The 27951-nt window shown below is 36.0% G+C and overlaps 1 protein-coding gene across 3 annotated transcripts; it reads left to right on the top strand.

Moving 5' to 3' along the window:
• The first annotated feature begins 583 nt into the window (after nucleotides 1–583).
• LOC135584635 (probable small nuclear ribonucleoprotein G) lies at nucleotides 584–24107 on the top strand. 3 transcript variants are annotated; one of them, XM_065121357.1, is made up of 5 exons: nucleotides 590–712; nucleotides 842–864; nucleotides 3904–3958; nucleotides 23696–23817; nucleotides 23911–24107. In XM_065121357.1, exons 3-5 carry the CDS (start codon nucleotides 3928–3930, stop codon nucleotides 23968–23970), a joined length of 213 nt encoding a protein of 70 aa, XP_064977429.1. In that variant the 5' UTR covers nucleotides 590–712; nucleotides 842–864; nucleotides 3904–3927; the 3' UTR covers nucleotides 23971–24107. The 3 variants fall into 3 exon arrangements, with proteins under 3 accessions (XP_064977427.1, XP_064977429.1, XP_064977428.1); XM_065121356.1 differs by having other exon boundaries at nucleotides 3888–3958; XM_065121355.1 differs by lacking the exon at nucleotides 3904–3958 and having other exon boundaries at nucleotides 584–712.
• The last annotated feature ends 3844 nt before the right edge of the window (nucleotides 24108–27951 follow it).

Raw genomic sequence — 27951 nt, 5'->3', positions numbered from 1 at the left:
TGGGCGAATAGCGATTGAGCGGGTGTAACGAGCGAGCAGATTCAACGGGTGAATAGGATTAGTAGGCCAGCAATAAGTGAGCAGGTATGATAAGCGAGTAGGATCAACAGGTGCGATAGGCAATGAATGAGTAGGTTGAAACGAGGAGAGGAAGAGAAAATCGATAAGAAAAATTTATATAAAATTAATAATTTAAAAATAATAAAAATGTATTGCATGTGACAACACATATATATTTTTGGTCGAGAAAGTTAACGACGAGAATTAGAATTAAATATTTCACTTTCATATATAAAGATATAATATTATTTTTTAAAATATAAAAATTAAAATATTAATTATAAATTACCTATAAGAGGTACTTGTGTCGTCTCAGTAGGTTTGGAAAATTAAAATATTAATTATAATTAACTGTAAGAGGTACTTATGTCGTCTCAGCAGGTTTGGTGACTAGTTGCGTGTCTTGATTGGTGAATGACGAGCGCCCCATAAAAAGATTATGGATTGATCCGCATAGGAATTCTCATTCCTTCGATGGGCAGACGTCACCCCCAGCTTATTTATACGACTTTTGCGACGGTGGCCGACGTTGCGGAGGGTTGAGGGTTTATGGTGTGCAGAGAGAAGAAACTCCCGGGACTTGGAGGCCCATCGAACTCCTCTCGCTTCTTAACGACATGAGCCGATCGGGCCAGCCTCCAGATCTCAAGAAGTGAGATTTCTCTCTCTCTGTCTCTCTCTCTCTCTCTCTCTCTCTCTCTCTCTCTCTCTCTCTGGTTTAATTGAACCGTTCCGGTTCCCCTTTTGATTCTCGTTTCCTCTCGATGCCTTGTTTCTTCAGGTACATGGACAAGAAGCTTCAAAGTGAGTGCCTTTATGCCATCACGGTTTGATTTTGCTTGTAGTTTTGCATTTTGCTTGTAAAATTCGTGCCCTTGGTTTTGATTTTATTGCGCGTCCGCTGGCTTTATGCAATCGGTCTTATTTGGTCTTATTAAAGGTTAGGATAAAGACATTTAGATTTGGCCATGTTACTGCTGCAATATAGTCTTCCGGAGATTGAGACCTTTTCCGCGGAGGCTGGCCGCTAGGCTTTCAGTATCTGCCCATTTGTGCGATTGTAATCATAATCATCTTTCACTGATAATACTTGGTTGAATATTTTTTTCGCGGTTGAAATATCTCCTGTGCTACGGAGGTTCCAATCTTATCAAGTTCATCATCCATCTCAGTAGGAGTGACTCTCAAATTCTTTTGTTGCATAAACTTTATATCTTCAATTCCTGCTTATCTTGCATGCTCATACTTGATTCTCAGTGAGGTGCCGTAATGCATCATTAGTCTTATGGCACATACATTTTAGCTCCATTCAAACACTACGAAGCCACATTTAAACCATTTATTGAGGTTACCTATTTGTTTCTCTATTGTTAGTGGATGTACCTTCATGTTGATTGCATGGATAATTATCAACTCACATCAATTTTTTGCAAATCTTAAATATTTATGTGCATTATGGACTATAACCATGCGTAATGGAAATTTGATGCAAGAAAAGAAAGAGGAATAGAGAAAAAGAGTAGTGAAAATTTGATGCTAGAGACAAACAATAACTTTTTTCTTCTTGACAAGTCTCTAGACTTTCTTCTTGATTCATTTTATTATCTCTCTTTAAACATGAAATTTCTTATCTATATATATAACCTTACATAAGAGCTACAATACTCATGCTCTATGACGAAATTCATACACTTTTATTATTTATAACCTATGAAATGTCCTATTGATTCTTTACTTATCGTAACCCATGTAACCTCCTTCTACATTGTTATTTTTATCATGGTGTGTAACCTCTACTGTCTCTTCAAATTCTAAAGGTTATATTGTTTTGTCCATGTGTTCATGAAAGAGAGATTTCATTTCTCTCTTTTAATCAGGTTTTATCACTCAACACCCCTTAAACTTCATTCATTTTATTCACACAATCAAGTGATGTCTTCATTTTAAGAAATATCTCCATATTAAGGGGCTTGGTGAAAATATCAATTTGATCATCAGATTTGATGTGGTCCAATGAAACTTTCTTCTCTTTAATTTGTTCTCGAATGAAATGGTTCCAAACATTGAGATGTTTGCTTTGTTAATGTAAGATAAGTTTATTGATCAATGATATCACTGACTTGGTATCAACATATATCTTTGTAGATTGATGTTGTGCATAATTGAATTCTTTCAAGTTAGTCATATAGTGTGGCATACATGGTGGTTCCATTACATATTTCACTTCACATGGAGATAGTGTCTTAGTAGATTGTTTCTTTGAATACCAAGTAAAAGTGGTGTTGCCCATGTAGAAAATAAAACTGGTATTTTTTAGTCTTTTAGAGCTCCACCTTAATCATCATCGGAATAATCAATGAGTAGAAAATCATTTGAAAATGGATATAATGGATCATGAGTTATGATACCTTTGATGTAGCGAAGAACTTTTTTGGTGTTTACATGTATCGGTTTTGGTTCTTCCATAAATCGACTCACTAATCCAATTTTATATAAAATATTTGGTCTCATGCAAATTAGGTATCTCAAGTTACTAAGCTTTTGATGTAGGTTTCATCGATTGTTTCACCATTATCTTGTTTTGAAAGTTTGATGTCACATTCAACTGGCATGCCAACCGGTTTGTAATCTCCCATCTTGAAACTTTTGAAAACCTCCGTTAGATATCCTTTCTTGTGAAATTAAGATGTCTTCTTTATTTTTCTTCACTTTAATACCATAAAAATAAGACATAAGGACAATGTCGATAATTTCAAATTCTTGAACCAAGTTTTCTTTGAATTCTCCAAACAATAAGTGGGTTGCTTCTTGAAAAGTACTAGACACTTTCATAAGGACATTGGATATATCCATTTTGTTTAAAGTAGATATCAATTCTAGTAGTTCATGCTTTAGGTGCTTGTTTAGTCTATACAAAGCTTTTTTTAACTTAAGAACTTTTTTCATACCTTTTTTAAATGTCAATGGTACTCTTATAAATATAAGAAACCATTCAAACATATAAATTTTATATCTATTTGATAAATTAACCAATTATTTTGTATGGTAATGGGTATAATTGATTTAAAATTTTCCATTTGGATAATAGGGTCACTACCTTTTCATCATATTTTTGTTTGTAACTCTTTGCCACCTCTCAACTTGTCCTTGTGTATTTTTTTATTTTGTAAACTCACTCCACACCAATATTATTTTGTCTCTGGGATAGTGATGCTAACTTCCATGTATTGTTTCTCACAATGGAGTTGATCTCTTCACTTAGACAAATGAGAACTGGTTCACTATGAGACAAGTGAGAAGTGGTTCACTATGAGACAAACAAGAAGTAGCTCACTATAAGACAAACGACAAATGAGATGCAATTCATCTGTTACTTCATATAGAACTATAGACTTGTCTTTTGAGACTTATAATTGTGGAGAAGATGTTGGCGATGATGATGATGGTGAAGAAATTTTAAACTTCTTTTGCTTTTGTTCTTCATGCAACTTATTGATGTTCTAATTCCATGCACCATTTTCAATGAACTCCATATCCCTACATATAACGGGCTTTGAATTGTTAGGATCAAATGATCAAATGATTTGGTTCTTTGATTGAGAATATGTGCATAAGTAACACACCTAAAATATCTTGAAGTGTGAGACACCTAGCTTTCTTTTTGTCCATGCCTCTTATGGAGTCTTTGTTCTCCAAGTTTGATGTAGGGCACTAGATTAGGTTGTAGATGACACAGGCCATCGCTTAGTTCAAAACTCATATGACATGTATTTGATCTTTGAGCATGCTTCTCACCCTATTATGAATTGTTCGATTCTTTGTTTCAGTCATACCATTTTGCAGGGGAGAATATGGTGTCATTAGTTGATGTCGAATGCTATGCTTAAATGCATTGGAGGTGAATTCACCATCTTGATTGGAGTCTATGGTTTTAATGTGGTAGCCGTTTTCAGTCTCTATAAAAGTTTTGAACTTCTTGAATATATTAAAGGCTTTCTTTTTTATTTAAAAATAAACCTAAAATTTTTGTGTATAATCGTCAATACAAGTTAGAAAATAGTGATGCTTAACAAAAGATGTTGGAGCAGTAGGCTCACAAATGACATGATGAATAAGTTGAAGTGGTTTCTTTGCTCTAAGATTTGCCTCATGTGAAAGCTTCTTGGTTGTTTTGGAAAAAAATACACCTTCACATATTTGACTTGTCTGTTGTATGCACGATAGACCATACATGAAGTTCAAATGCTTTTTTAGTGCCACAACAAAGTCTTTCAATAGTTTGTCATGGTTAATGATTACGATGAATAATCTGTTTTTTGACATCTTCATTTGAGCAATTAAGCGATTTGTATTGCATCTTAGAAAGAGTTAGTTCTTTTTAATGTGAATTTCATAATATTTTTCTAATAGTTTTTCAAGACAAAGAATATTGTTTTCTAATAGTAGGGTTCGCCTTTCTAGCTCGAACTAATGTACTGGCCGATCGATGATATTGTATGTATCGTCTCGTATCAATGTACCGTGTGTTAGAATAGCGGGGTGTACCGATAGCACAAGAAAATGGTAATAATAGCTCTAAGGGTTCTTAAAAGTAAAAAATAGATTAAGGGTTTTAAGTTAGAAATAAATATAAATTTAGTATAAATTTAATAAAAATAATTTAAATTAGAAAATAATAGTGTCATATATCTTTTTTGAATTTTGAGGAGCAGCTTTGTGGTACGTTCTAAACCATCATTTTGTTGATATTGAATTATCTATAAAGAAATTATTTGAATTGTTAGATTATGAGTTAAATAATTTAAAGTTTTAAATAAATCAAGTAATTGATTGATGTATATACTTAGTTCTACCACTAAAAAGAATGATGAGACTCTACGGGCTATGGATCGGGGTCCTCGATCCTATGTATATGTATACCAATTTGATATGTTTGTCGGACTCAATCTAGAAACTGATCCCATGACATATTATACTGATACATCATATGCTATTGGTGCATCAATATGGTGATGGTCATAGTTTGATCATCGTGAACACATGTTTCGAGGCGACTCTGAGGCAAGTATGATTGTGACATGTATTGGTGCGGAGGTTGGAGAATGTCAGAACTTTTACTTTCACCATTAATCTGTTGCTCCATATCATAAGATCGATTACTGTATTACTGCTCGGAGAAGAATGACCAACTATTATCGTACTGCTATTGGCCATAAGATTTTCTATAATACGTTGAGCTTTGCTCTGTGTCTACATCATGCAGGCTCTGTCACATCTTCTCAAAATCATTCATTGCTTTTCCTTTTCCCTTCCGTGTATAAACTTAACCAGTACCTCATTGAGCTCCATGATTTGAATCTTGGGTGAGATATGTAAAACATTGCTCCTTGATTTATGTGCTACTCTCAAACTATGTAGGTGGGACCATTGACTCCTTGGTGTCGTCGCCATCATCGGTCGAGGTACTGCTGTCTACGTTGTTGTTATGTCTCCGCACCGAGTGGGTTGTTGAATGCAATTGAGAAGGTGTTCCATCATTCAACTTGATTCTTTCCAATGGTGCTATTGATGTTACTGTCTTCCCCGTTGCCTTTGCACACTAAGCGAACGACTCTGACGGTTGAATGTCTTAGTTCCTCGAATAGTCTGACTTGATGTTATTCGACTCCTTTCGCCACGTTCTAATCATGGGCGATCACCCTTCTGCTAGGTATATGGTTTTGCTTCTTTTATTACCTCGGTGATAAAACATGAAGGACATGGAGGATCTCCCATCTTATCAAGTAGAGGATCCTCTTAGTTCTCTGTTGCTTTGACCCATTTTAACGTTGGCTGTGAATTTTCATTGTAGTATTGGAGGACGATAGGATCAATCTTTGGTTTCTTTGGCTCTTTGTCTGACTCGGCACATTACAACCTTAGCTGCATGTTGTAGTGGACATATGCTAATTTCTCCAACCATCTATACGATAGTATGTTGTAGACCTTCGTGTGAATCAATACGATGATACGTAAGTATTTCTTGGCCTTAAAATTAGCATGTGTCTAAGGTAAGACATTTAGGGAATATCGACTTTACAAGGATAATGTAAAGTGGTTCCACTCCTATTATAATTTCATTTATGGTATCCTAAAATCTAGAATAAAGAATAGTCTCTTCTATCTATTTTTAATCATTCGATCTCGAATACTTGAAATCAAACCATTCTTGTGAGGTGACCATTGCTTTGTAGCAAACCGAGTGATTCCGGATTGGAGTATCTCACCATTTGTATACTTTTGCATCAAAGAGTGGACCCAATGATGATTATATATAAACTTTATGATCGATTGTACTCGAGCTATACACATGTCGATTGATGGTTGCTTGTCAATATTCGTCAGCACTAGATCCATGCAATAAGCTACACATGGAGTTCAAAATAAATTGGTATTTTTGAAATTAGCTCCATTGTCGATGATTATCTAGACAATATGCTATGCTTCGGTCTTCTTTGCTATGATATCTATTAGGTTTTCAATATAATTTGAAATTTGAATCTTGTCGAAAGCATTAATTAACTTATGAAAAATCACCCATCTATTGCAATACATAAGAAAATTGATGATATTCATTTTTGTTAGCCTTAATCGACTGTCATATATTAGTGTCACCCCATCTTTGTTTCATTACCTCTTGAAAGATTTTCCAATCCTTTAGTTATACAACCTTCTCATCTAAATATATGCCATGGATCTCCTTTGGTATTGGAAGTTGGATTCCTGTGCCAACCTTTTAGATAGAGGAGATCATGTTATGATAATATGGACATTGGGTTGCGTTTGCTGGAATCCTATGGAAGTTGAACCATTTAGCTATTGTCTTTCTAATATCCCACTTCTTTTCTTTTGTATATGCATCGTCAATCTGTATCTGCTTCGTTGTTTGTGAAGGATAGGTTTGTCGATCAATATCAATAATATCTGGTGCTGACCTCTTGCCCAGTCCTTTGATAAAACTATGGATTTCACCCCATTTCATGCTACCAATCCTTTGATGCCATATTCTTATTAAATTTGAGTCAAACGAGGAAGCTGCCACTATAAATATATCAATTAATCGATTAGGCATTTAATACATAGAATTGACTCGATATAGGTCAAATTATAATGAATTTATAATTAAATACACTAATTACAATATTAAAAGCATTAATTACTCCCTAATTAGCTCTCTTTTACCATAATAAATGTGTAAAATACTTTAATAATTATTAAATACATAAAATTGACCCAATAAATGCTCAAATAACAATAAATTTATCAGTAAATACACTAATATTAAAAAACTTAATTAAACCATAATTAGTCTTATTTTACCATTATAAATATGCCAAACAGTCTAAGAAGCATTAAATATGTAAATTTGATTTTAATCAATAAAATCATCATTAAATACAATAATCACACCATTAATATAGTTAATTAATCCATAATTATTCATCTTTCATCATTATAAACATGTCAAACACTCTAATAAGCATTAAGGATATTAAATTGACCGGGTAAAATTTTGATTAGATTATCATTAAAATCACTAATCACAGCATTAAAAACTTAATTAAAATCTAATTAAACCTATTATACCATCACAAACATGTAAATCATCTTAATATGCATAATACAAAGATTTGACCCAATAAATGACTAATTTCGAAAAATCAACATTAAGCACACTAATCACAACATTAAAGGTTATAATTACTCCCTAGTTAACATAAGTCTACCATCATAAAGACCTCAAACAACATATTAGATATTGAGAGCATATAATAGGCTTAATCATCTCATAAATCATCAAAAATCGAGAAAAAAAATACATACCTTTGATTAGAGAGTTATTCCTCTAACTTAGGTCTTAAGCCTCTCTAATTAGCCTTCTAAGCTTAATGCAAATCAGAAATCATAGCTTTGTTAAGTTTTAAGATAGTACAAATGTGAGAATAAAAGAAAAAAGTGAACGAGAAAGAGGTTGAGAAAGTAGGAGAGTTTGAGAGTGTGAAAGGGGGAGACAGATGGGGAGGGAAGGGTTTAAAAACCCTTTCAAATGTATCTGACCGTTGGAATTGCTCAGATCTAAGCTTTCTATCGATAATGGTTTGATTTCGATCGTTCCGACTGGTACAGAACCAATATCATGCGATATAGGGTCATTTAGTATATACTACTCGGTATATGGTGGTTGGTGTACCAATCCCCTATTTGACCGGTATGTACCATCCATATTGAGCGGTATATCACAGCACGACAAATGTTGCTTTTTAGAAATCTGACTTATCCCTTCATCTTCTTATTCAATTCTATGAACATACTTTTATGTTCACACATATACTTCTTGCTAGTTCGGGTATCCAGGTATCTTTTGTTTCATGATATCTTCTTTACGCATTAGCAACAAGAGAAAATCTTTTGCTTTCCTTTTAACATAGTTTTTTCTTCAACTTGGTTGTTTCAATTGTAATACTATTCAAAAGAATAAATTTCATATTTTTATGCACTAATATCATTAAATTTTGGAAAGATTACACCTTTGACATCTTGTATCTCATTTTTCTTATTCTTGTTTTGGACTATAGTCTCTTTTCTTCCTTTTCTACCTTGGCCATGTTGCATATGTCCTTCACCATGACAACGATCATGGTCACTTGAGCCTTTATTTCTTTCTTTTAAGATGAATTTTGTTTGGAGCACTTGCTCTTGGACATTTACTTTTTTCTTGATGACTAAATGCTCATATTTTTGCAAAGAAATTACCTTATCAATAATCATATGGTTATATGATCTAAATCTTTTGATTCTTGGATGGAGACCACTAACTTCTCATGAAACAATCAAAGTAATTTTTCAATCACAAAAACATCTTTTAAATTTTTTTTCACAATTTCTTTTTAGTTGTTTCACAATGGTGAGAATCATCATAAAATAATCTGAAATAGCCTTTGGCTCATTTATATGCAAAGTTTCAAATTTGGCTCTTAAGTGATTGAAGTTGAATTTTTTTAACTTTTAATTCCTTTACTGGCGATTTTCAAGAATTTCCTAGCTTCTATGGAGGTGTTGGTGACTGTGACCTTTTCAAAGTTGCCTTCATCATGCCCTTGGTAGACAAAGAAGAACTCCTCTTTTGTCCTTCCTCAACTCCTTCAAGGTATCTATCATTATCTTAAGGTCACCTCCCATATGTTTTCAGATCCATGTCTAAACAGGGCCTTTATTTGGATGCTTTAATTCTCATAGTTCTCATTTGTGAGGCAAGAAACTTGGAGTTACATGTTATTAATCATTTAAGCTTAAGCTTTAACATCACTTTCATATGAAAAGAAAAGAGAGAAATAGAGTAGTGAAAATTTGATGCTAGGACAAATTTCTTTCTTCTCGTTGACAAGTCTTTGTGTTAGGAAAAAATTAAATTTAATTAAGAGAGAAAATTAGAAATCTTGCTTTCATGAACACATTGGTAAAAGAATTGTAACCTCTAAAATTTAAAGAGATAATAGAGGTTATATACCATGATAAAAATGATCATGAAGAAGGAGATTATATGGTTTATGAGAATTCAATGTTTTTAAAATGCTCGAGATGCTAGATGCTTGCTCTAGCAAAGCATGACGCTCCGGAATATTAAAATAAAAAATATATATGGAGGAAAGTAGGAGAAGGAGAAAAAGAGTAACTGACGGCTATAGAGGAAGGTGGGGAAGGAGATAGTGGAATCCGGTATAAGAATAACAAAAATAAAACTATCTATGGAATCGTCCGTCGTGTGACACAATGAAAATGTAGGAATTGAGCGCACGCCAACATCTTGTCCCAACAAGCGCCAGAGTGAAGAATTGGTCAAGTTCATGCCAAGTTCGATTACACAAGCAAGTTGGTTCAATCAAACCAACTAAAGTGCTCGACTCATAGGCTCAAGTGAGCGCTTGAGTGGTGCTTCATCTAAATGCCTTGCCCAGAGGTTGTGCAAGGCCCTTAGGCCTCACCTCACTTCACCTGAGTGCTTGCTTAGCACTCGGGCGCTTTCTAAAAACACACTGTGAGAATTGAATTAAAGCGTCAATAGTAAATTTCATAGGTTACAATTGATAAAAGTGTATGAATGCATTCAGTCATAAAGTATGAGTATTGTAACTCTCATCTATGTTTTCATAAATAGATGAGAAATTTTATGATCAAAGAGAGATAGAGTGAGTCAAAAAAAAAAATCTAGAGATTGATCGAGAAGAACAAAAGTTTTTGTTTACCTCTTCCATCAAATTTTCGCTTTCCTCTCTATCTCTTTTTTCTTTTCTTATCAATAATAACCTTTCATTGATAGTACTTGGTTTCATATTTTTTTGGGGTTGAAAGATCCCCTATGCAACAAAAGGTTCCAATCTTATCAAGTTCATCTCAGTAGGAGTGACTCAAATTCTTTTGTTGCATGAACTTTATAACTTCAATTTCTGCTTCAACTTGCATGTTCATGCATGATTCTCACTGAATTGCCATAATACATTATTAGTCTTATGCTACATACATTTTAGCTCCATTCAAAACTCTGAAGCTGCATTTTATCCATTTATTGAAGTTGCCTGTTGTTTTCGCCGTAATTAATGGATGCTTATCACACATCAATTTTCAGCAAATTTTAAATATTTATGTGCATTATGGACTATATAACCATGACAACTGCTGTCACCAGGCTGCATTGGCGATTCTAAGTAAATTCAAAATTCCTTTTTTTAAATTGGAAAAATTCATTTTGAGGAAAATGCTGATTACAGTCTTTGCATAGAAGATTTTCATGTGGGTGTCACTTTTTATGGATCTTGTTAAACAAATGTGGTGTAGGACAAGTTCATGAAGTGCGATTAAGGTGTATTTATTTATCTGAGAATCAAGGAAGGGATACAGAGAGGGAGAGGGAGGAAAACTGTCCTATAGATCTTTTCAGCTTGTTATCTTAGTTTCCAAATCTTTGCTAGGTCCTTGTACTATTTGCAGATTGCATGATAAATTTATTTGAGGAAACTTCATTAATTAAAAATTACATTAATTAAAAAAATGCATTTACAGAAGACTTGATTGTGTCAGGATACAAAATGGTACAAATTCTGAGACTAGGTTGAGTTTGGCATTTTTAGAGAAGAGCACATAGGAGTTCTGAAAGAATTTTTAATACATCAAATTTTGATCTCTTGCCTTCACCATCTTATTACATGTGTAAGAGGGAGTATACAAGAGTGGGTATCTCTTGACAAGAAAATGCGAACTACATGGTTAGTGAAGTGGATGTTGTGGTCTTTAATCACAAAAAAATTTGTTGCTAGATATGTCTAAAAGCAAAATTTGCTTCAGAATTACTTTGGGCACTTTTGAGGTAAATCATTGTTAGGACTCTAGTTAGGAGAGTCCTAATTGAGAGGGATATTCATGTAAAATCTACCTAAGCCGATCCCTATTAAAGAGGTGAAGAGGCTGGCTAGGGTTAGGAGGTTGTTTCTTAGAGAAGAATTAGGAGTTATAAAGGAATAGGAGTCTTGAGTAGGAGTCCTATTAGGAGTTTGTTAGAAGTAGGAGTCTTGAGTAGGAGTCCTATTAGGAGTTAGGGTTTAGAAGCCCTATAAATAGCCATGTATTTCTCCTTTTTTGATAAGCAATAGATGAATCTTTTCTGCAGCCTTTGAGCAGCAACTTGGAGGGAGGAACCCCTATAGAGTTCCAAGGAGGCCGATCCTCTAAAGAGATCAACCCCAAGTTTAGAATCTGCAAGGGTTCTAACACCTGGTATCAGAGCAGCGTTCTTGGCGTCTCGCTGCCCTTTCACAGCCATCCTTCAACCCTCCACAACCGCCCAAAGCAATTCCCACAATTGCTTAAAAGATCGTCGCCAAATTCCTCCGTCATCTCCACCACCACGGATCATCCTTTGATCTCCCCGTGAATTGCAACAGGTTCTGGGTTTCTACCTTACTGCTGCTGCAATTTAGTTATCCTTATTTGAAAATCCCAAAAAAATTATTCCTATATTGTTGCATAAACTTTTCGTCATAAAGTTTTCATCTCTACGACGAAAGATACATTGCAGAATTCCAATCGTATAGCACCGTCTGTTTCATCTTGCTACTGTGTCTTTTCTATCCAAATCTCTACAAAATTTTTATGACATCTTTGACATTTCCTAACAGTAGATTTCCTTTGGTTTTGTCAAAAAATTCTCAATATAAACTATTGATATTTTATGTCTAATCTGCTATACTTGAAAATCTGCACCGTAAAATTTCAGCCGCATAGCACTGTTTGTTTCATCTTGATACTACGTTGTTTCTATCCAAATCTCTATGAAATTTTTATGATAGCTTTGACACTTCATAACAGTGGATTTCCCTTTGGTTTCATCAAAAAATTCTCAATATAAATCACTGATCTTTTACGTCCAATCTGCTATACTTAAAAATCTGTGCTATAGAAAATTTCAGCCGCATATTGTTGCTTTAACCCATCTATTTGCAATCTTTTTTGAATGAAATTTCTTATACACTTCATAGATCATCTTGGCTTCCATCTAAGATTGATCTATTAAGAAATTCATCTCTAAAAACGATTTTGTGTTGCTGCAAATTTTCGTCGTAACCCGCTGAAATTTTTCGACAAGAATTCTGCAATCGCAACTTGCACCAATTTCCTTTTTGTTATACTATCGAAATTTTCTTGATTAAATTAGATATCCTTGCTGTCATATAAACTGTGATTTTGCTATCAATTCCCTCCTCAATTCTTTCAAGTTTTTGGTGGAAATTACGTCGAGAAATCGTTGTTTCTTCGACGACAATTCTACTCTTACAAGGCAGCACATACTTGCTGCAACTTCCACTGATTTCTATCAAACCTTTGTTACCATCTACCACAGATCCAAAACTTTCATCCACAGTCCTAAAACTCCACCAAACCACACCCTCAAACTGCACCCAAAATAGCCACAAAATAAGCCTAAACCGTAGCCTACATCCACCAATCTACCATCCCTTTCGACCATCACCTCTCTCAACCAATACATGCCTTTAACCCGACAACAAAAGAGAGATCTTAACATCACAGATTTGGCGACATATACTATGACATCTGAGGAGGTAATCAATGCTAAATTCGAAGCCTTCGAGGCGCGAATGGAGGATAAGATTCGAACGCTCTTTACCGAACTCAGATTGGGTCGACCACTAAGCCCAAAGAAATCACATCAATGAGAGAGCTTTGCCCAATCGCACCAAGCCTGAAGATATGACTTCCAAGAGAGGGGAATCTCTATGACCAACCCCAACTATCCATGCATGAGAGTGGACTTCCCTAGATGGGAAGAAGGAGACCCGATTGGTTGGATCTCGCGCGCGGAGCGATATTTTCGGTACTATAAAACCGCGGATGCATCTATGGTGAAAATTGTGGCGATACATCTTGAAGGGGATGCTATACAGTGGTTTGACTGGTTTGAACATACTTATGGAGTCCTTTCATGGCGACAATTCAAAGAAGGACTGCTGATCCGCTTCAGACCAACCGATTACGAGAATATTGACGGACAACTAGCAAAGATCCGACAAACCTCTACCATTCAGGAGTACCAAACCAGGTTTGAAAGGTTATCTAATCAAACTCGTGATTGGTCTCAAAAACAGCTATTGAGGACCTTCATTGAGGGCTTAAAGCCGGAAATCCGAGGAGAAGTTAAAGCACGATAACCGTACACGCTTATGGCAGCCATCTCTTTCGCACGATATTAAGAGGAGCAATTGAACCATGAAGCTCGGAGGACTAGAGTCGCTCCTCAACCAGCAATATTGAAGCCGTCAGCCCCCCCTACTGTCGACCAAGTCCCTACACCAAAGTGGTTAACAAGAGAAGAGCTTCGGGAGCAATATGCGAAGGGGTTATGTTGGCATTGCGATGAGCCGTGGAGCCGTGAGCGTCGTTATAGTAAAGGTAGACTTCTTATGATTGAACCAATAGAAGAAGAGGTCATTGGACATCCAGAAGAGAGCCTTGAACATGAAGAAGGAGATGTAGAAGAAGAGCCACAACCGACCGAAGTTACGGTACATGCACTAGCCGGCTACTCAAACCCGCAAACGATGAAAGCTGGAGGCCTTCTCAAACAACAACCGATCACTGTTCTCATCGACACGGACAATACTAATAACATTATAAACAGTAAGGTTGCTGTCCAGATGGCCTTACCTATCGAGAATTGCAGCAGGTTTGACGTTAAGGTCGCCGACGGATGGATTTTGAAGTATGATCGTAGGCACCTGCAAGTGAAACTGTTGCTGATCATGAGGCCTTACCAAGAGATAATTACATATTTCTTCCTTCTCCCTCTTGATGATAATGAGGCCATGCTCAAAATTAAATGGTTGATGACATTAGCTGATATTTCTTGGAATTTTATGCAACTAATTATGAAATTTTACAGTAAGGAGAAACAGGTGATACTGAACGGGAAACATGGGGGCGACATAACGACGATTTGCACACAACAAATGGAGAAGGTTTTGTATAAAGCATGCAGCGGCTTTTTGGCACAACTTGAGCAACAAACTAAGGGAGAGCCAATAGAATTTGAAGATCCAAACCTACTTCCTTTGCTTGCTGAATTTTCAGATATATTTGACGAACCGCACAATCTACCTCTTACCCGTCGGTATGATCATTATATAACGATTCTTTTAGGCAAACCTCCAGTAAATACTTGGCCATATCAGTATCTACATCTCTAGAAGGATGAAATGGAAAGGATTATAAAAGAGATGCTTGAAACACGAGTTATTTGGCTAAGTTGCAACATCTACTCTTCACCGGTGCTACTTGTACGCAAGAAGGACGGAACATGGCAAATATACGTTGATTACCGGGCTCTCAATGGCATAACCATCAAGGATAAATACCCTATTCCAGTAGTAGATGAATTGCTAGATGAAAGGGAGCACAAATCTTCACAAAGTTGGACCTTTGATTCGGGTATCATCAAATACGAGTGTACGAAGAAGTCATATCGAAAACTGCCTTTCGAACACACAACAGCCACTACGAATTTTTGCTTTCTTCAACAAAAGGTGGAATATCTTGGGCATATCATATCAGAGAAAGGTGTGACGGTGGACCCCTTCAAAATTGGAGCAATGCAAAACTGGCCTACCCCGAGGAATATAAAATTACTACATGGCTTTCTGGGTTTAATAGGCTACTACCGTAAGTTCGTGAAAAACTATGGAAAGATTAGTGCACCACTCACTTCTCTACTGAAAAATGATACCTTCCAATGGTCGGACAAAGCCTCCGCTGCCTTCGACAAACTTAAGGCAGCCATGACGACGATGCGGGTGCTAGCGCTACCAGATTTCAACCGACCCTTCATCATTGAGGCCGATGCATCTGGAGACAGAATGAGAGACGTTCTCATGCAAAATGGTCGACCACTCGCATACACTAGCAAGACATTATCTCCCTCTCATCAAAATAAGTCAACATATGATAAGGAGATGCTCGCCATTGTACGCACAGCAATAAGGTGGAGACGCTATTTGATTGGTCGACGATTTCAAATTAAAACCGACCATAAAAGCCTCAAGTACTTTTTAGAGCGAAAGATATCATCCCCTGAGCAGCAAAAATGGGTAACAAAACTTCTTGGATTTGATTATGAAATAACTTACTAAAAGGGGAAAGAGAATGTTCTAGCAGATGCGCTTTCGCAGCTACCCGAGCAAGCTGAAGTTTCGGCCATTTCACTTCCGACCAACGACTTCCTTGAGGATATTAAGATGGAATGGCAGGAAGATTTAGAAACTAGTAAGATTATAAAAAAATTGGAGGAAGCACCAAGCTCCGTGGCTCATTACAATTGGGACTCAAAAGAATTACACTATAAGGGACTCATTGTGCTTATGATAAATTCTACTTGCATCTTTACGAGCAGATTTTGGACAAAGTTATTCCATATGCAGGGTACTAAATTGAAAAAGAATACGACATATCACCCACAAATCAATGGCCAGACAAAAGTTGTAAATAAGTGCTTGGAGACAGCCCAAATTCACCCACCAAATATGACTATCCAAGGAGAACTCCAGACCCAGCCAAGTGTCATTATTGATCGACGGATCGTGACTCGACGACGACGACCCACTACTAAAGTGCTAATACAGTGGATGAACCTACCAACAGAAGATGCCACTTGGGAGAACTATGACGACTTGAAGATCAAATTCCCAAAATTCATGAATCGTCAGCCTCGAGGACAAGGTTGATTTGAAGAGGGCGGGTCTGCTAGGACTCTAGCTAGGAGAGTCTTAATTGAGAGGGACATTCATGTAAAACCTACCTAAGCCGACCCCTATTAAAGAGGTGAAGAGGCCGACTAGGGTTAGGAGGTTGTTTCTTAGAGAAAAATTAGGAGTTGTAAAGGAATAGGAGTCTTGAGTAGGAGTCATATTAGGAGTTGGTTAGAAGTAGGAGTCTTGAGTAGGAGTCATATTAGGAGTTAGGGTTTAGAAGCCCTATAAATAGCCATATATTTCTCCTCTTTTGATAAGCAATAGATAAATCTTTTCTGCAGTCTTTGAGCAGCAACTTGGAGGGAGGAACCCCTATAGAGTTCCAAGGAGACCGATCCCCTAAAGAGATCAACCCCAAGTTTAGAATCTGCAAGGGTTCTAACAATCATATGGACTCGTATAGCAATATTTTAAGAATTCAAAGTTAGTGGTTTACATAATCATGTAGATGATGGAAAGTGCCAAACAACTTTTTTTGATGGATCTAAATGTAGATGATGGTCAATCTTTTAAGGGTTAGAGAGAATACCAGTTTAGACTCCTCTTCCAATATTCCTGTACACAGTTACTAGGGAGATGAATCTTTTAATTAGATATCGTTATCGTTGGATGAGTTCAGAGAACAGCATATCATTATTTGTTTAGTAATATAACTGAATTCCATAGGCAAATTAGTAATTAATGATGTACTTTTAGTGTTGGTCCAGTGGATACAGTAGTTTCCGCAATCGTCGGGTTCAGATTCTAAGTCTACCTATGTCATTGTGTAACATGACCAAAGTTGCCAACTGGTGAAGTCTCATGTTCTCTAATTTATACACTTCATTAATGATTTCTTTTTTGAACTCATCGTGTCCATGGTCCCAAACATGAAAGAATGATTTGTTTCCGAAACTGCTTAGGGAACAGTGGATACAGTAGTTTTTGCAATCGCCGGGTTCAGATTCTAAGTCTACCTATGTCATTGTGTAACATGACCAAAGTTGCCAACTGGTGAAGTCTCATGTTCTCTAATTTATACACTTCATTAATGATTTCTTTTTTGAACTCATCGTGTCCATGGTCCCAAACATGAAAGAATGATTTGTTCCCGAAACTGCTTAGGGAACAGTGGATACAGTAGTTTTTGCAATCGCCGGGTTCAGATTCTAAGTCTACCTATGTCATTGTGTAACATGACCAAAGTTGCCAACTGGTGAAGTCTCATGTTCTCTAATTTATACACTTCATTAATGATTTCTTTTTTGAACTCATCGTGTCCATGGTCCCAACATTGAAATAATGATTTGTTCCCGAAACTGCTTAGGGAATAGTGGATACAGTAGTTTTTGCAATCGCCGGGTTCATATTCTAAGTCTACCTATGTCATTGTGTAACATGACCAAAGTTGCCAACTGGTGAAGTCTCATGTTCTCTAATTTATACACTTCATTAATGATTTCTTTTTTGAACTCATCGTGTCCATGGTCCCAAACATGAAAGAATGATTTGATCCCGAAACTGCTTAGGGAACAGTGGATACAGTAGTTTTTGCAATCGCCGGGTTCAGATTCTAAGTCTACCTATGTCATTGTGTAACATGACCAAAGTTGCCAACTGGTGAAGTCTCATGTTCTCTAATTTATACACTTCATTAATGATTTCTTTTTTGAACTCATCGTGTCCATGGTCCCAAACATGAAAGAATGATTTGATCCCGAAACTGCTTAGGGAACAGTGGATACATACAGTAGTTTTTGCAATCGCCGGGTTCAGATTCTAAGTCTACCTATGTCATTGTGTAACATGACCAAAGTTGCCAACTGGTGAAGTCTCATGTTCTCTAATTTATACATTTCATTAATGATTTCTTTTTTGAACTCATCGTGTCCATGGTCCCAAACATGAAAGAATGATTTGTTCCCGAAACTGCTTAGGGAACAGTGGATACAGTAGTTTTTGCAATCGCCGGGTTCAGATTCTAAGTCTACTTATGTCATTGTGTAACATGACCAAAGTTGCCAACCGGTGAAGTCTCATGTTCTCTAATTTATACACATCATTAATGATTTCTTTTTTGAACTCATCGTGTCCATGGTCCCAAACATGAAAGAATGATTTGTTCCCGAAACTGCTTAGGGAACAGTGGATACAGTAGTTTTTGCAATCGCCGGGTTCAGATTCTAAGTCTACCTATGTCATTGTGTAACATGACCAAAGTTGCCAACTGGTGAAGTCTCATGTTCTCTAATTTATACACTTCATTAATGATTTCTTTTTTGAACTCATCGTGTCCATGGTCCCAAACATGAAAGAATGATTTGTTCCCGAAACTGCTTAGGGAACAGTGGATACATACAGTAGTTTTTGCAATCGCCGGGTTCAGATTCTAAGTCTACCTATGTCATTGTGTAACATGACCAAAGTTGCCAACTGGTGAAGTCTCATGTTCTCTAATTTATACACTTCATTAATGATTTCTTTTTTGAACTCATCGTGTCCATGGTCCCAAACATGAAAGAATGATTTGTTCCCGAAACTGCTTAGGGAACAGTGGATACAGTAGTTTTTGCAATCGCCGGGTTCAGATTCTAAGTCTACCTATGTCATTGTGTAACATGACCAAAGTTGCCAACCGGTGAAGTCTCATGTTCTCTAATTTATACACTTCATTAATGATTTCTTTTTTGAACTCATCGTGTCCATGGTCCCAAACATGAAAGAATGATTTGTTCCCGAAACTGCTTAGGGAACAGTGGATACAGTAGTTTTTGCAATCGCCGGGTTCAGATTCTAAGTCTACCTATGTCATTGTGTAACATGACCAAAGTTGCCAACTGGTGAAGTCTCATGTTCTCTAATTTATACACTTCATTAATGATTTCTTTTTTGAACTCATCGTGTCCATGGTCCCAAACATGAAAGAATGATTTGTTCCCGAAACTGCTTAGGGAACAGTGGATACATACAGTAGTTTTTGCAATCGCCGGGTTCAGATTCTAAGTCTACCTATGTCATTGTGTAACATGACCAAAGTTGCCAACTGGTGAAGTCTCATGTTCTCTAATTTATACACTTTGTTAATGATTTCTTTTTTGAACTCATCGTGTCCATGGTCCCAAACATGAAAGAATGATTTGTTCCCGAAACTGCTTAGGGAACAGTGGATACAGTAGTTTTTGCAATCGCCGGGTTCAGATTCTAAGTCTACCTATGTCATTGTGTAACATGACCAAAGTTGCCAACCGGTGAAGTCTCATGTTCTCTAATTTATACACTTCATTAATGATTTCTTTTTTGAACTCATCGTGTCCATGGTCCCAAACATGAAAGAATGATTTGTTCCCGAAACTGCTTAGGGAACAGTGGATACAGTAGTTTTTGCAATCGCCGGGTTCAGATTCTAAGTCTACCTATGTCATTGTGTAACATGACCAAAGTTGCCAACTGGTGAAGTCTCATGTTCTCTAATTTATACACTTCATTAATGATTTCTTTTTTGAACTCATCGTGTCCATGGTCCCAAACATGAAATAATGATTTGTTCCCGAAACTGCTTAGGGAACAGTGGATACTGTAGTTTTTGCAATCGCCGGGTTCAGATTCTAAGTCTACCTATGTCATTGTGTAACATGACCAAAGTTGCCAACTGGTGAAGTCTCATGTTCTCTAATTTATACACTTCATTAATGATTTCTTTTTTGAACTCATCGTGTCTATGGTCCCAAACATGAAAGAATGATTTGTTCCCGAAACTGCTTAGGGAACAGTGGATACAGTAGTTTTTGCAATCGCCGGGTTCAGATTCTAAGTCTACCTATGTCATTGTGTAACATGACCAAAGTTGCCAACCGGTGAAGTCTCATGTTCTCTAATTTATACACTTCATTAATGATTTCTTTTTTGAACTCATCGTGTCCATGGTCCCAAACATGAAAGAATGATTTGTTCCCGAAACTGCTTAGGGAACAGTGGATACAGTAGTTTTTGCAATCGCCGGGTTCAGATTCTAAGTCTACCTATGTCATTGTGTAACATGACCAAAGTTGCCAACCGGTGAAGTCTCATGTTCTCTAATTTATACACTTCATTAATGATTTCTTTTTTGAACTCATCGTGTCCATGGTCCCAAACATGAAAGAATGATTTGTTCCCGAAACTGCTTAGGGAACAGTGGATACAGTAGTTTTTGCAATCGCCGGGTTCAGATTCTAAGTCTACCTATGTCATTGTGTAACATGACCAAAGTTGCCAACTGGTGAAGTCTCATGTTCTCTAATTTATACACTTCATTAATGATTTCTTTTTTGAACTCATCGTGTCCATGGTCCCAAACATGAAAGAATGATTTGTTCCCGAAACTGCTTAGGGAACAGTGGATACAGTAGTTTTTGCAATCGCCGGGTTCAGATTCTAAGTCTACCTATGTCTTTGTGTAACATGACCAAAGTTGCCAACTGGTGAAGTCTCATGTTCTCTAATTTATACACTTCATTAATGATTTCTTTTTTGAACTCATCGTGTCTATGGTCCCAAACATGAAAGAATGATTTGTTCCCGAAACTGCTTAGGGAACAGTGGATACAGTAGTTTTTGCAATCGCCGGGTTCAGATTCTAAGTCTACCTATGTCATTGTGTAACATGACCAAAGTTGCCAACTGGTGAAGTCTCATGTTCTCTAATTTATACACTTCATTAATGATTTCTTTTTTGAACTCATCGTGTCCATGGTCCCAAACATGAAAGAATGATTTGTTCCCGAAACTGCTTAGGGAACAGTGGATACAGTAGTTTTTGCAATCGCCGGGTTCTGATTCTAAGTCTACCTATGTCATTGTGTAACATGACCAAAGTTGCCAACTGGTGAAGTCTCATGTTCTCTAATTTATACACCTCATTAATGATTTTTTTTTGAACTCATCGTGTCCATGGTCCCAAACATGAAAGAATGATTTGTTCCCAAAACTGCTTAGGGAACAGTGGATACAGTAGTTTTTGCAATCGCCGGGTTCAGATTCTAAGTCTACCTATGTCATTGTGTAACATGACCAAAGTTGCCAACTGGTGAAGTCTCATGTTCTCTAATTTATACACTTCATTAATGATTTCTTTTTTGAACTCATCGTGTCCATGGTCCCAAACATGAAATAATGATTTGTTCCCGAAACTGCTTAGGGAACAGTGGATACAGTAGTTTTTGCAATCGCCGGGTTCAGATTCTAAGTCTACCTATGTCATTGTGTAACATGACCAAAGTTGCCAACTGGTGAAGTCTCATGTTCTCTAATTTATACACTTCATTAATGATTTCTTTTTTGAACTCATCGTATCCATGGTCCCAAACATGAAAGAATGATTTGTTCCCGAAACTGCTTAGGGAACAGTGGATACAGTAGTTTTTGCAATCGCCGGGTTCAGATTCTAAGTCTACCTATGTCATTGTGTAACATGACCAAAGTTGCCGACTGGTGAAGTCTCATGTTCTCTAATTTATACACTTCATTAATGATTTCTTTTTTGAACTCATCGTGTCTATGGTCCCAAACATGAAAGAATGATTTGTTCCCGAAACTGCTTAGGGAACCGTGGATACAGTAGTTTTTGCAATCGCCGGGTTCAGATTCTAAGTCTACCTATGTCTTTGTGTAACATGACCAAAGTTGCCAACTGGTGAAGTCTCATGTTCTCTAATTTATACACTTCATTAATGATTTCTTTTTTGAACTCATCGTGTCCATGGTCCCAAACATGAAAGAATGATTTGTTCCCGAAACTGCTTAGGGAACAGTGGATACAGTAGTTTTTGCAATCGCCGGGTTCAGATTCTAAGTCTACCTATGTCATTGTGTAACATGACCAAAGTTGCCAACTGGTGAAGTCTCATGTTCTCTAATTTATACACCTCATTAATGATTTCTTTTTTGAACTCATCGTGTCCATGGTCCCAAACATGAAAGAATGATTTGTTCCCAAAACTGCTTAGGGAACAGTGGATACAGTAGTTTTTGCAATCGCCGGGTTCAGATTCTAAGTCTACCTATGTCATTGTGTAACATGACCAAAGTTGCCAACTGGTGAAGTCTCATGTTCTCTAATTTATACACTTCATTAATGATTTCTTTTTTGAACTCATCGTGTCCATGGTCCCAAACATGAAATAATGATTTGTTCCCGAAACTGCTTAGGGAACAGTGGATACAGTAGTTTTTGCAATCGCCGGGTCCAGATTCTAAGTCTACCTATGTCATTGTGTAACATGACCAAAGTTGCCAACTGGTGAAGTCTCATGTTCTCTAATTTATACACTTCATTAATGATTTCTTTTTTGAACTCATCGTGTCCATGGTCCCAAACATGAAATAATGATTTGTTCCCGAAACTGCTTAGGGAACAGTGGATACAGTAGTTTTTGCAATCGCCGGGTTCAGATTCTAAGTCTACCTATGTCATTGTGTAACATGACCAAAGTTGCCAACTGGTGAAGTCTCATGTTCTCTAATTTATACACTTCATTAATGATTTCTTTTTTGAACTCATCGTGTCCATGGTCCCAAACATGAAATAATGATTTGTTCCCGAAACTGCTTAGGGAACAGTGGATACAGTAGTTTTTGCAATCGCCGGGTTCAGATTCTAAGTCTACCTATGTCATTGTGTAACATGACCAAAGTTGCCAACTGGTGAAGTCTCATGTTCTCTAATTTATACACTTCATTAGTGATTTCTTTTTTGAACTCATCGTGTCCATGGTCCCAAACATGAAATAATGATTTGTTCCCGAAACTGCTTAGGGAACAGTGGATACAGTAGTTTTTGCAATCGCCGGGTCCAGATTTAAGTCTACCTATGTCATTGTGTAACATGACCAAAGTTGCCAACTGGTGAAGTCTCATGTTCTCTAATTTATACACTTCATTAATGATTTCTTTTTTGAACTCATCGTGTCCATGGTCCCAAACATGAAAGAATGATTTGTTCCCGAAACTGCTTAGGGAACAGTGGATACAGTAGTTTTTGCAATCGCCGGGTTCAGATTCTAAGTCTACCTATGTCATTGTGTAACATGACCAAAGTTGCCAACTGGTGAAGTCTCATGTTCTCTAATTTATACACTTCATTAATGATTTCTTTTTTGAACTCATCGTGTCCATGGTCCCATACATGAAATAATGATTTGTTCCCGAAACTGCTTAGGGAACTCGTGAACTCTCGTGATGTATGATTATTATTTCCCTGTATTCCCACTCTTTTGCTTTGCCTTTGAAGCATAGGCTGATATAATTCGAGTTAAATCCATTATTTACAGTAAAGTTGAATGCAAACCGAGTTGTGGTTGGCACTCTTCGTGGGTTTGATCAATTTATGAACCTCGTTGTTGACAACACCGTGGAGGTGAACGGCAATGAGAAGAATGATATTGGCATGGTGGTGAGTTCTTGCATCATTTATCCTGTATGATGTTCCTTTTATTTATTTATTTTTCATTTCTTTACGAAAGATATTTAATATGTTCTTTTGTAGGTTATTCGAGGAAACAGTGTGGTCATGATTGAAGCTCTCGAGCCGGTTGCCAGAACATAATACTGTCTTTTCTTCTGTTAGTCAACTCGTGCTTCGTGTGCTTTTATTAATGCCTATGAGATTGGCAATGATCTGTTAGTATTCATGTGTTGTATTTCCTTGACCCTTATCATCATCATCCTTCGTAGTTAATTCTATGGACAACTGAAAAGAAAGAGACGAGACCAATAAAAAAAACCAAGTTTCTCAGAAAAAATTTGTTTTTTAAAGTGTTTTTAGACAAAATTGTCCTTTTTAGTTTTCATTTGTTTTCTTTCTTCGTTTTACTCCGTTTCGAGTCCAGTTCAAGTGAACTATTTCGTTGGATCATTTTAAATCAACATCAGATGGATCCTAAATAAATAATAATTTATAAGTTCAAATAATATTAATACATTTATTTATAATGATAAATATATAAACTAAATTTAATATTGAAATAAATTACTATAAAAACTATAAAATTATGATAGTAGTAAAATATTGAATTAAAGTAGCATGTAAGGCAACAACATTATTTTTGTATATTCTAAATAAAAATCATATTATTGAATAAATTATTAAGAATAATATGTTTTTTTTTATATTTTAATTTAAAATAAAAATGGTTTCTAAAGTTTTAAATGATTATTTACGCTTTTAAAATGAAGTTTAGTATTTAGAATCCTTTTTTTAACTATTGGGAATCTCTGAAGACAAATATATATATATATAATTATGTTATTTACAATCTCTCAATTATCAATCTTACTAATTTTGTTTCTACGATCTCTAACGTTAGTCGCTTCTTGCTTCGCTCAACGCTTGGAGAGAGACATGATGAGGTCATGAGGTCGGACGAGATCTCTAGAAGAGAGCGATATGGGCAAACCATCTCTTTGATCTCTTTATTTGTATATTCCGTATTTTCTCTATTGTGGGTAGGCCTTACGAGAAAGGATAAGAAGAACTAGAAAAGGAGAACGAAGAAGATAATGTTTAGGTTCATTTGTAAAGGAGTATTTTGAAAATATTAAAATTTTTGAAGTAGGATTCCAAATAGTAAAATTGGGATGTGAATAGAAATAAGTATTTTTTTCACTTATTTTAGTTCTTATAAGTTGGATTTATGTCTTTCTTATTATGTCTAATTTAAGTTGAACTTACAACAAAAATAAAAGGTTAACTTATAATAATTTTAGGTTAAAAATTATTGATTTTTTGAAAAATAATTAAAATTTTGGAAACCATACAAATGGTTGACAAAGATCTAAACAACCGTATTTTATTTTTTATTTTTAATATTTTTTTTTATTAATTTTAGTCTTTAAAATTTTGAATTTATATCATTTTTTTAATTTTATGCAATTTATGGTGAATTTATAACCATTTTGGGTCAAAAATTGAATATTTTTATGAAATAAAAAAATAATAGTTTGGAGACTTGGGTTATACTATTTTTCAATGAGGTTATTCACATCTCACTTTTTTCAAATATTCTCAAATTTTAAAGAAACTTTGCAAATAACTTATTTATACATAAATGATCATTTCTTCCCCCCTATTTTAGCATTAGGACGAGTATATTTTTGCTAATTTGAGGTCTTTAAAGATGAATATTTATCATTTTGTTAATTTGCAATCACTTTGGACCAAAATATTACTCTAATATTATTAGAGAAGGTTTTTCAAATTTTTATATAAAAATTATAGATCTGAGTTTTGCTATTTTTGAATAAGATTATAACTCATTTGAATAGTGTAACGACCTCATTAAAAAAATAGTGTAACTTACCTTTTATTTTTTAATAAATAAAATTTAAAAAAGATCATTTTCTATTTTTTAATTTTTAAAATGATTAATTTTTATGATTTCAACGCTACATTATCTTTTCAAAGAAATTTAATTTTTTTTAAAATATAAATGAAATAAAATTATGATTTTCTTTGAAAAAATGTTACTTTACCATGACAAAAAGTATATCTTGTGATAAAACATCAATTCAAAATTAATATGTGTCATGTTTGTTCTCGGATTTTGATGATGAAACCAATTGATAGTGTTTATGATTTGATCTACGTTTTTGAGTGACGTAGGAAGCTTCGATCAGGGAGATACAATTAAAGCAGAAAGAATCATGCTAGGTTGGAAAAAAACTTGTCAGAAGATTAGACGTTGAGTCGAAGGATCGGTTGACATATCGACAGAAGGCTTCGAGCTATAGGTTCGGGCATCGGGCCAAGAAGAGCGAAAATTGCACTAAGAAAATCGGAGTTGCGGAGATCAATTGGTCGATTGGGCAATAGACTACAAGAGAGGATGATGCGCCGAAGAATCGAATGAAGCGTCGATGAACCGATGACATGTCGGACAACATAATTCAAGTTTTGTAATGATTGTCTAGATCAAAGTAGGTTTTAAGTATGCACGATTAACTATGATAGCAAGGCATAAAGCAAAATGAAGTCCTAGGGTCGAGAATGAGACTTCGTTGGGAGTTTGAGAGTTCGTCGAAAGTCCGGACGTTCGTCGAAAGTTCTGTCGGAATTGATTGAGAAGTCCAAAAGCTTGCCAGAGAAGCTCGTCGGAACTCGCTAAGAAGATCGTCGTGAAGTCCAAGAGCTTGCCGGGAGTCCGTTGGAACATTATTGAGAGATCATCGGAAGTTTGCCGGAAGATCGCCGGAAGCTCGCTGGAAGAAACCTAGACTTACAGACTTATTTAGCTTAGTAAATGTCTTAAAATTCGTAGTTAAAACATAATTGGGTTGGAATTGAGTTAACTTAATTAGGGGCTAATTGAGCCACATTTGGGCTGTGTTGGGCCAAGTGAAAAGGCCCAAACAGTAACCTAATAGGTGGAACCGACGTGGCACAGTCTCCAAGACTGTGTCAGGCATTGGTACCGCCCAGACTCAGTCTCCGAGACTATCAAGCGGTGGTACCACTCAGTGCAAGCGGTGGTACCACTCAGTGCAGGCGGTGTTACCGCCCGTACCCTGTAATTTTAAGGATTTGAATTTTGACTCAATGTTTGAAGCCATTTGGGGTCTATAAATACCTCAGCTATTCCTACATGGATTAGTAAGAAAAGTGAATAAAAACTCTGTGTTTCTAGAGTTCAAAACCCTTGTAAAATATAGAGTCCCTCATCCTAAAATTTAGAGACCATTCTAAGGGAGAAAGTGAGGGAAGCTTTGTAAAAAGGGGTAGTAAAGGTTCTCTCCGGAACCTGTCAAAAGGAGAATCGATTTGTATGGATAGTTGATCTTCGCCCATTGAAGTAAGATCGTTAGTGGATGCCGGTGGCCTCGACAGAAGAGGAATCGGTAGAGTGGATGTAAGTCACGACGACTGAACCACTATAAAACTCGGTTTGCATTTCCATTCTTGCAATTTATCTTTACTACAAACTATCTTACATCCTTATTACTTTCACTATGCTTCTATACTCTTTCAAGTTAATATATTTACGAAATGGTTTTCGTCGAAATCGATTTTTATCGTACGAAAAAATTTCAAACCAGTGATTTTATCCGCTACACTAATTCAACCCCCCCCCTCCTAGTGTCGACTCATTCCTAACAGTTGATATCAGAATTTCTTATTTGATTTAACACATAAGAGAAATGGCTCTTTTCGGATTTCAAGAGGGTTTTTCTTTCGTTCGTCCTCCCATGTTCAATGGGACGGACAACACTTATTGCAAAACTTATATGAGAGTTTTCTTGCTTTCTATGGATTTAAATTTATGGAATATTATTGAAAACAGTTTTAAAAAGTCTTCTACTCCAATGAAAGAATGAAATGATTTGGAGAAGAAAACTTTTTCGACAAAACCGAATTCAATCGAGTTTCTATTTACGAAACGACTTTCGATATTTGGCACACTCTTGAAATCACACACAAAGACACTAGTAGAGTAAAGGATTCTAAGACAAATCTTTTAATACATGATTTTAAGTTGTTTCGTATGAAGCCAAGTGAAAAAGCTCTTGGCAAATGTTTTTCGAATTTTGAAGT

The sequence above is a fragment of the Musa acuminata genome, chromosome BXJ2-8, assembly GCF_036884655.1.
Source record: "Musa acuminata AAA Group cultivar baxijiao chromosome BXJ2-8, Cavendish_Baxijiao_AAA, whole genome shotgun sequence".
Classification (NCBI taxonomy): domain Eukaryota; kingdom Viridiplantae; phylum Streptophyta; class Magnoliopsida; order Zingiberales; family Musaceae; genus Musa; species Musa acuminata.
The sequence above is the reverse complement of the archived record's forward strand: the minus strand, read 5'-3'. Positions and strand labels throughout refer to the sequence as shown.